The sequence below is a fragment of the Tarenaya hassleriana genome, unplaced genomic scaffold (assembly GCF_000463585.1).
Source record: "Tarenaya hassleriana unplaced genomic scaffold, ASM46358v1 Cleome8, whole genome shotgun sequence".
NCBI classification, from domain to species: Eukaryota; Viridiplantae; Streptophyta; class Magnoliopsida; order Brassicales; family Cleomaceae; genus Tarenaya; species Tarenaya hassleriana.
The window spans coordinates 2,707,187-2,716,769 of NW_010970490.1; the positions used below are offsets into that span (position 1 = coordinate 2,707,187).

General features: G+C 34.9%; 2 protein-coding genes across 2 annotated transcripts in view; both read right to left on the reverse strand.

Moving 5' to 3' along the window:
- Positions 1-354: 354 nt before the first annotated feature.
- Positions 355-2,152, reverse strand: LOC104802626 (nitrile-specifier protein 5-like). The gene is made up of 3 exons (XM_010526321.2): positions 1,990-2,152; positions 1,318-1,566; positions 355-1,182 (listed from the first exon to the last, which is right to left on the reverse strand). The coding sequence occupies exons 1-3, from the start codon at positions 2,020-2,022 to the stop codon at positions 466-468; spliced, it is 999 nt and encodes a 332-aa protein (XP_010524623.1). The 5' UTR covers positions 2,023-2,152; the 3' UTR covers positions 355-465.
- A 6,880-nt stretch (positions 2,153-9,032) lies between these two features.
- The window catches only part of LOC104803091 (nitrile-specifier protein 5), a 1,624-nt gene continuing 1,073 nt past the window's right edge, over positions 9,033-9,583 (reverse strand). Inside the window, exon 3 of the mRNA XM_010526968.2 lies at positions 9,033-9,581. Coding sequence (XP_010525270.1) covers positions 9,033-9,581 — 549 coding nt within the window. The remainder of the gene's footprint in view (positions 9,582-9,583) is intronic.

The window sequence follows — 9,583 nt, forward strand, 5'->3', positions numbered from 1 at the left end:
GGGGGGGGGGGGGGGGGGGAGGGGATTCAACGAACCCAGTGTGTGACGCATCAAATTTTAAGGGTTCGAAGGAATTCTCATATCACCATTTGAGAGAGAGATTCTCGGGAGAGGGAGAGTCATCAGACAGATATGGGCCCACAGTTGCTGTGTTTAGCTTTTGGTTAATTAGGTCGGCCGGATCCAAACCGAATCCGCACTCGGCCTGATGGTTTCGGATTCGAATTATGGCCGGAATGAATATTTTTGGATCTATATAACCAAATCCGAATTCTGGTTCAATCGAGAGAAGATCCGGTTAATCTGTTAATCCAAATGGGAGGCATCATCATCATCATCATCATCACCATCATCATCATCATCATCATCATCATTATTATTATTGACGGATTTATTAGAATTTAATGAAATTGCCATGACAAGACTTGCACACCATAAAACATCATGTCTCTAACATCACGAACTCTAGTTTCCACTTGCCAAAGATGAGAAGCTGAAAATGTAGAAATCACCGAGCCGTTCATTGCTCGGCGAGTTCCCGCCGTGAATCACCAGCCCTTCCTCCCCGTCCTTGACCGCAGTCGTGAACCCGCACCACCCGCGCAGCCTCGGATGATCCACCTCCGTCCCGACCGACGACGCATTGTCCAGTATCTTCCACGCCAACGTCTCCGTGTCCAACGCGTAAACGTGATCACAGAATCTCCCCGCCCCCATATGCATCAGCGGGCTAGGCTCCAACTCGCCCCCGAATATCACTACGTGTTTCCCCGTGACCGCCGTCGCGAAAACGCTTCTCGCCGGCGGGACCTCGCCCGTCGTCTCGACCAGTTTCCACTCGTTTTCGGCCAAATCGAAGCAGTGAATATCGTCCAACGCATGTCCGCAGAATCCGTAGATGACCCATATCTTCCCGTCCACGACTGCGAGCCCTGGTGCGCCTCTCGGCTTACAGGAATCGCCGGGGGACGGGAACTCTTTCCACTCCCTGTCGACGATGTTGTACGAGTGGAGAGTGTTGACCCTTCCGTTAGCGGTCACGCCACCAAAGACGTACACGTTCTGGTCGTCCGCGGCCATGGAGTGGTAGCTACGACCGGGAAGCCCCTCGTCCGGTGGAGACAGTAACTCCCACTTGTTCGTGAGCGTGTCGTAAGCGTAGAGACCGTTGTAGTTTTTGGCCTCGTCACGGCCGCCGAGGTCGCCCGCGCCCATGGAGTGGTAGCTACGCCCGGGAAGCCCCTCGTCCGGTGGAGACAGTAACTCCCACTTGTTCGTGAGCGTGTCGTAAGCGTAGAGACCGTTGTAGTTTTTGGCCTCGTCACGGCCGCCGAATAGGTAGAGGGTGGTTCCGATGGCGACCATACAGACGCCGAAGGTGACCATGGGGATGTCGCCTGTGGCGGGAGAGATGGACCATGTCTGAGTCTTGAGATCGTAAACGAAGAGGTGGTTGTCGACGGGGATTGTCGGCTTGAATTCGCCGCCGAAGGAGTAGATTTTGTTGCCCACCGTGGCCATGGCGTGCGAGCTTCTTGCCCCTGGACCATCTCCTTTCTGGTCAAGCTGATAAACACAGAACACACCCAAATCAGAGACCAGGAAAACGAACAAGATAAGAACAGAACATTTTCAATCCTGTATTTCTCGTTTCGAATCATCATATCAGACGTCAGAATCGAATCCAGGAACCAAAGTGTTTCAATTGAATCATCAAACCGGGTCTTGTAATCTTATTAATGATCGATCAGACAGAAAACGAAAGTGATTATCGCTTGAACACGACTTGTAGCAGATATATCATTAATGCCAGATGGAATCTGATGCTATGGAAACAATCAACACAAACCCTAATCCCCCCTCCACCCAAGATCACGAAGACCCAGAAATCAATCAGAAAAACGGTTTCTGGGTATCGAAAATCGGGCATAACAGAGATCGAAAACACGAGTCTTTACAAAATCAAGCGAGGATTTTGAGGAGATTTACCTTAACCCACTTGCTCTGCAACTGAAGAATCATGGCTCCAAACTCTTGTTTTTTTTTTCCGTCGAATTTCCGAAGTTTTTGTTCTTTGTTACGTCTCCCTTTCTCCCTTGGCTTGCGTGTATAAATAGGCCACAGCCTGTTGAGTTCACGTGAATCACATACGGAAACGTAAACAGAATTAAAAAAAGAAAGAAACATATGCGTTGAACGCTAAAAATTGAAAAAGGTAGCAATAAAGTTTTCTTAATTTAGTTTTCCTAGAAATTTAAAAATCTACTTTATAAAAAATCAACTAAAAACTAAAAACCAATTTTTTTTAGATTTACAAATTTAAGAAATTCAAAAACCAAAAACCAAAAAATAAAAACTAAAAACCAAAACCCTAAACCCAAAATAAAAACCACTACTTCAATGAGCAAAAGTAACCCAAATTTCTAAATAATATATTTCCCTTGTAACAAATTTTAGTGGTTCGTTATTGAGAGCCCGTGGAGTCTTCCGGCAATTCGATGACGTGGCACCGGTATTCGATGTATCGGGATGCTGTTCCGGGGGGGATTCATAGTAGCGGTAATTTTGTAATTGTGACATATAAGGCCATGGGTTCATGGCATATACATACAAACGTTATAAAAACTTTTTTTTTTGGTATTTAAAAAAACATTATATATATATATAATAAGAAACGATTATTAAGATTTTGATACTTTCCTTATCGGTGTGACACGTTCATATCTATCCATGGACAACTCATCTTCGGCAAAGTCAATTGAGTTACGAAATACATAACAAAGCAAAACCCTTTTTGAAATTGTGAACTGCTTGCTTAACAAAATATTCAACTAACTACGATATCCACGACATGTCTGATTTACAAATCGAATATATATTAAATAAATCATATTTAATTATATATAAAGTTATATACCATTTGTTTTAAATTAAGTTTTTTAGAATTGAATATAAAATAAATAATTTTTTAAAAATAAAATTATATTTTTAAATAGTTTTTTAGTATAGGATAAATCAAAATTAAATTTAAAAAATGATATAATTTTTACTAGGGATGTCAAATGGGTTGGGTTAAATGGGTTTTACCCAACCCAACCCAATAATATAACCAAATGGGTTAACCAATTGGATTAGTTTATTTAAATGGGTTGAATGGATTGAACCCATTTGGTTTATGTATTAAATGGGTATATCCAAATAAACCCAAGTAACTTCAAACCTAAAAATTCATTTTGTTTTTTTTTCCTTGAGTGCGATTCGACTTTTTTCTTTCCTCCTCAATTCGGCTCCTTAACATTATTACTAAGTCTACATATTAACATTAGTCAGCTAAACATTATTGCTAACTCTACGCATTAATCCATTTGGGTTAATGGGTTTTAACCCATCCATTTAGTTTTTATCATGTTATTAATGGGTTGGGTTTGACCCAACCCATTATTTTATATAATCCAAATGGGTTCTAACCAAATGGGTTGGATTACCCATTGTGACAACCCTAATTTTTACAGAATAAAATTGTGAAATGATAAAATAAATGAATTGAAATATAATTCCGAATTGTCAGTCTAAACCCGGGACCAACCTTTGTATATGAACCATTTTGATTCAGAAATTACTTCTTTTTTTATCAATAGAATCGAACGGATGAATGATGGTTTTGTCACTTTTCAACCACCGTAGTTGTATTTTATAAGCTTATTCATTCTTCCCAAATTATACGTTTTAGAAAGAGAACAAAATGGAAGCGGACGAAAATTGAATGTGGACACGTTTTTTTTTTTTGTTGAATCTGGTTAAAGTCCAGATGGCAATGTTATTTTTCATGTATCCCCACTGCCCGATTTCCATGCTACATACATTACATGCTTATCCAGAGGGCAAAATCGTCATTTTACACATCTTTTGGCGATTGCGTCATCATGTTACGCGCAGTTTTACTATGCAAATTATTTTGCAATTTCGCTGGAAAATTGATATCGAACTGATATATATATATATATACTAGGTTTTAACCCGCGTGAATCGCGCGGACCGTATAATTTTTTTTTAAAATATTATTAGTTTTAAAATTAAATATGTTATATTTTACTTTTAAATTTATAATACATACCTTAAATCGAAATGATAAATAATTTTTAATAATATTGAGATAACAGTATCTTTTATTTTCAAAAGATGATCGCGAATAACGTATATATTTATATTTTCGTGTGTTATAATATAAAGTTAAAGGTCAGAACCTAATTTGGGAAACTCAACCGGTGAAAAAGATGCAAAACGTCTGTCTTGGGAAGGAGAGTGCATATTCTAATCACATGACTTGCTTCCGGATCTGAAATTAGTTTGAACTCGGTGTAGGATACCCGGTTATTAGAAAAATAGTAAGGGGTAGAATAATATTCTTAGAAAGAAGTTTTTTTTAAAAATGAAATATTAATTTTTTAACGTTTAAAAAGAAGAATAAAAAAAGTTTTATATTGTAAAATAAAAAAAGATGAAGAAAATAAGGATTAGGTTGATTGGACACCGTGAACACATTATCACCATTTTATAGTTCAGAATTTTTTAAATTATGATTGGTACATCAACAAAAGTAAAGCACTTAAAGAAAGTGACACTAACCACATCTGAACTATGATGGTCTGATCTTACTGATATTTCATTTAGAATATGCCCGTCAAAACACAATCTAATAAATCTCTAAAAGATCTTAAAACAAAAACCCAATAATAACTATGTAGATTAAAATTAAAGTTCTCGTGTTGAGTTTGTTTGATTCCTTCATAGCTGCTTTCACAACTGCACTTAGATCGAACTCATGTTCAATATTCTTGATGAAGACTTTTTCTTCCATGATTATCGGATAGTTATCCTCGAGATTTGTCACAACATCGAAGCCTTTACTTTTTTTTTATTTCCCCCTCATCATGAAGAGCAGAACCACCACAATAATTGATACAAATACAACCATGACAAAACCTATTACAATCAGTATCGTCCTTTATGAAATCTTTTGATTATATTTCAAGTGTTAAAGACCATCAGGATATCTATATAAAGTGTTCAATAGTCCCCCGCAACGCCCTCTGTTTCCAGAAAGGCTTGAGTTTGAAGACTTTTGGAATGGAACAAAGATTGGAACTTGACCATCTAAGAGGTTAATATAGAAATTAACCTCGATCAAGCTTAATATGCCTTTGAACAAATATGTTATGGAACCCGTGAGCAAGTTATTACAGACGTATAAATAAACCAACTTATCGAGCTTCCTTAGCTCAAGAGATTGGTCATATGAGGAATTTACCGATAGCTCTCAGCTTGAGTTTCATTCATCTCCATGAATCGCTACATTTATACTTATTCGCTGAAATATACATGTACTTTATATATTCTATCAAATAAGCCCCTAAACACAAACGCCAAAAAAATACGATAAAAAATCTGTCTAAACCCAATCCAACCGATATATATCCGAACTGAATCGAACTGATTAAAAATATTACATCATATTGGATATGAATATCTCAAATCCAAAATAACCGAACCCAAAATAATATATCGTTTTACAGTTATTTCGGTCATTATATTATGCTTTTCTAAACTAAGATTTGGTCATTTTTTTAAAAATATTAAAACTATGATTATTTCATATTTGTGTACTACATGTATATATATATTATCACAATAATAATAATAATAATAACAATTCAACAACCCGTATAAAATCGATTCACATTTAATTTAAATAAATGAGTTGAAATATCATTTAGTTTAGTTTTTCATTTACTTCGACCTATATTTTATTAAATTTGGTTCTTATTATTCCTATCATCCCAATTTGTTTTATTAGATTATACACTACTCATCCTAAGATTTTCAATTATGTGATGAAGGAATTGAATTAATCCTCATTTGTCAAAGATCTATCATCGTCTCGTACAAACATTCATGATAAAAGTTGGAGGTTCATATAAAATGTTACTTACCAAACTCAGATTGCCAATATTAGGACTCGTCTCGGATGACTTTTTACTCGAATTATATATTTTAAGACTCAATTCGATAAGTCTCTGAAGAATCTTCAAAATAAAATTCCAATGACAATTAGCGGAGCCTTCCCAACCAAACTCATATTTCACATTACATTCAATTAAAACTTTAATAGTTTCCATAGTTTTCGTTAGACCAATTTCAAATTCATAAGAATTAATGCAAATGTCAATAGAAAAACTATTTATCATATCCTGACGATATTTGTCCAAATATAAAACATTAATAGTTATACAATTGAATTCATGTATTTATTTGATTTTTTTAATTTGATATATATTTTTTGTTAATATTATAAAGACTTTGATTCTCCAAATAATAAATAACAGAAAAACTTACCTTATTGATATTATATTAGAAAAAAATAACTATTTTAAAAATAATTTTATTTGAGAAGGTAAATTATTTTTATAAGCAAACTAAATAAAAATAAAATAAAATGGACAAATATATTAAGATGTTAATATAAATTATTATATGGTCGAATAAAAAATGAATACTCAAATATTTTCTACGTAAATGAATGACTACAACATAATTTTTTATTAGACCATTTGTTTATCATTCCGGTACAGTAAACGAATATTACAATGAAACTGGTCAAATGTAAAATTTTAAACCGGTATCATTAATCGATTCTCTATACTTATTTCTCTATCCAAATTTGTATAACTTTTCAAATTTACGACTGAATGTAAACCGGTTAAATTCTATGTTTTCATTAACTTTTTTGTTTTAACGTTTTCGTGTTTATTTAATAAATAGAGTATTTAATGATAATTCTTGGGTTTTGAAAAATATGAAACACAAATAGAAAGCTTTTGGTAAAATCAGCCAGTTTATTCGTTAACCGGATTTTACACACTCATATAATTTCTCTGTTATAGCAATCTTTTTTTACTTCATGTTTTTAACAAAGAATATATATATATATATATATATATATATATATATATATATATATGCTATCATATATCATATGTACATATGTTTCGCTCGATACACAAAAATAAACAACCGAATATCCATTTGAAATATATAATAATCAAATTTTTTTTATTTATATCTAATTCTTACTTTATATTCACACAACTAATTTGATTTTAAAAAATATATTCTTTTTAGCTCAAACTGAAAACGAATATATATTTTCATATATTTTTCGATCCGATTTTTTTTAATCCCTAAATCAACATTTGAACTTTCGAAAATCCAAATACAATTTAATAGTATTATATATATATATATATATATATATATATATATATATATATATAGTTCATAAAGAGTCCTTTTCCACGTCATAAAAAATATATATACAAAATATCGTATCAGTATTCATGTTAAATAAAAATTTCACAAAAATAAACTAATTCTTACAAAAAATCTAAAAAACATAATAAAAAAAAAAGAATGAACAATGAACAACACAAAATTATAAACCCTTACCTGGGTAACCCCTTTCTTCGTTGTGGCTTATGTTGTGAGTCTCCCTATCTTTTTCTTTTTTTGCAAAAATTTTCGGTTGTCATATTCTCTTCAATTTTTTCTTCTTTTTTCTTTTGATTCGTATTATACATTCCTTCGATCGTAATCATCTACTCAAATATATATGCCACAGATAAAACACTTAATGATTAGTTCATGACTTTCCACTTGGCTCTTCGGGCTTTGCGGTTAATGAACCATAAATTAAACATTCGAATCTTAACCTCTCTATTTTTAAGTGTGAATTAATTACTCATTTGACCGGCGATCTTTATTTTTTAATTGAGAATTACTTAACTCTTGTGAAAAAATTAAAATGCACTCTTTCATATTTTCAAAAAAAGAACACGTGTCACGCCCGTAGGAAAAACTCTACTTTTATATATAAAAGATATATATAATTAATAGCATGTGGACGTTTTGGTATTCGATTCGTGTTCGAATCAGAAATAATTCGGTTCAATTCTTTCGATTTTACAAAAATAAATATCAATTGATTATTATATTATATTAGTTTCGGTTTCAGTTCGATTGCGCTTTTTATTTAAAAAATAGATTTTTTTTTAAAAAATTGGTTTTTTAAATTTTTTAAAATTATGTTGGATTCATTTAGTTTTCGAAAAATTTGATTTTTCTGAATTAATATAACTATTGAGAAATTTTAAACGGTTTGGATAGAGAAAAAGTTCCGAACCCGCCCCCTAATATACAACACTCCAATTTCTAACTAGGGGTGTCAAAACGAGCCCGGCTCGTGAGCTGGCTCGTGGCTCGCCAGAAAACGAGCGATCTGAACCGTAATTTTTTCAGGTCGTTAAAAAACGAGTCTAACGAGCCAGAGCTCATTGAACACGTGTTCAATGAGTCTGGCTCGGCGAGCTGGCGAGCTGCTCAACGAGCTGATATTTTTTTAAAAAAATAAATTAAATTTATATAAAAAAACTCTAATATAATTTTATATTAATTTTTTTCATATTATTTATATGATATTATAAATATACTAATTATTATGATGGTGATAATTGAAAATATTAAATGATATAGATGTTTTAATAAATTTTTATGTATTTATTTAAATTTATAATTATATTTAAAATAAATATAAATAAAAAATATTATATATCATTGGCTCAACGAGCCGGCTCGTTCAGATCAGAAAATTGGCGAGCGATCTGAGCCGAGGTTTTTCTGGCTCGTTAGAAAACGAGCCTAACGAGCTGAGCCCAAAACGATCCGAGCCAAATGAGCCGAGCCCAAAATGATCCGAGCTGGCTCGTTTGACACTCCTGTTTCTAACCACACCAGTTGTTTTCATGATATCTGTCTTGGTCATGTAACAATATCTTATTCGAAATTGACAGATAAAGTTTTGCCAAATCACACACAACCAAATCAGACATTCATTGGCAAAGACAAGAACCAAACTAGCAAGTCTAGTTTCCATTTGCAGAAGAAGAGGGAGTGAATAAGAACATATCGTCCTTTATTATTCAGTAAACCAGCAGCCCTTCCTTACCGGCCGCAAACGCGCACCATCCTCTCGGCCCCGGATGGTCCCCCGACCCGACCCCATCCTCCCATTTCGTCCATTTCAGCGTCTCGGTGTCCAACCCGAAAACATCGCCCGTGAACCGCCCGGCCCCTAGGTGGCCTAAGTCGCTCGGGTCTACCTCCCCGCCACATATAACTATCTGTTTCCCGAAAACCGCAGTCGAGAACACGCTCCTTGGCGACGGTTTCTCGCCTTCCGTCTCCACTTCTTTCCATTTCCCATGGGCCGGATCAAAGCAATGAACGTCGTCCGCCTCAACTCCTGTGAATCCATACACTACCCATATCTTTCCTTGCACGATCCCGAGCCCGGGACCGCCCCTTCCTTTACACGCTTCCCCGGGGGCCGGGAACTGGATCCACTTCTGAGCGACAACGTTGAACGCCCAGAGGTCGTTCAGTCGGCCATCAACTCCACACCCACCAAACACGTAGACGTTCTCTTCGTCCGCCGCAATTGAGTGGTAGCTACGGTGCGGGGGACCCCCAT

Coding starts and splice junctions, on each gene's coding strand:
- LOC104802626 (XM_010526321.2), bottom strand. CDS start 2,022: ATGATTCTTCAGTTGCAGAGCAAGTGGGTTAAG. Junction 1,567..1,989: donor TGCAGAGCAAGTGGGTTAAG/GTAAATCTCCTC, acceptor TGTGTTTATCAG/CTTGACCAGAAAGGAGATGG. Junction 1,183..1,317: donor TATTCGGCGGCCGTGACGAG/GCCAAAAACTAC, acceptor GGCCGTGACGAG/GCCAAAAACTACAACGGTCT.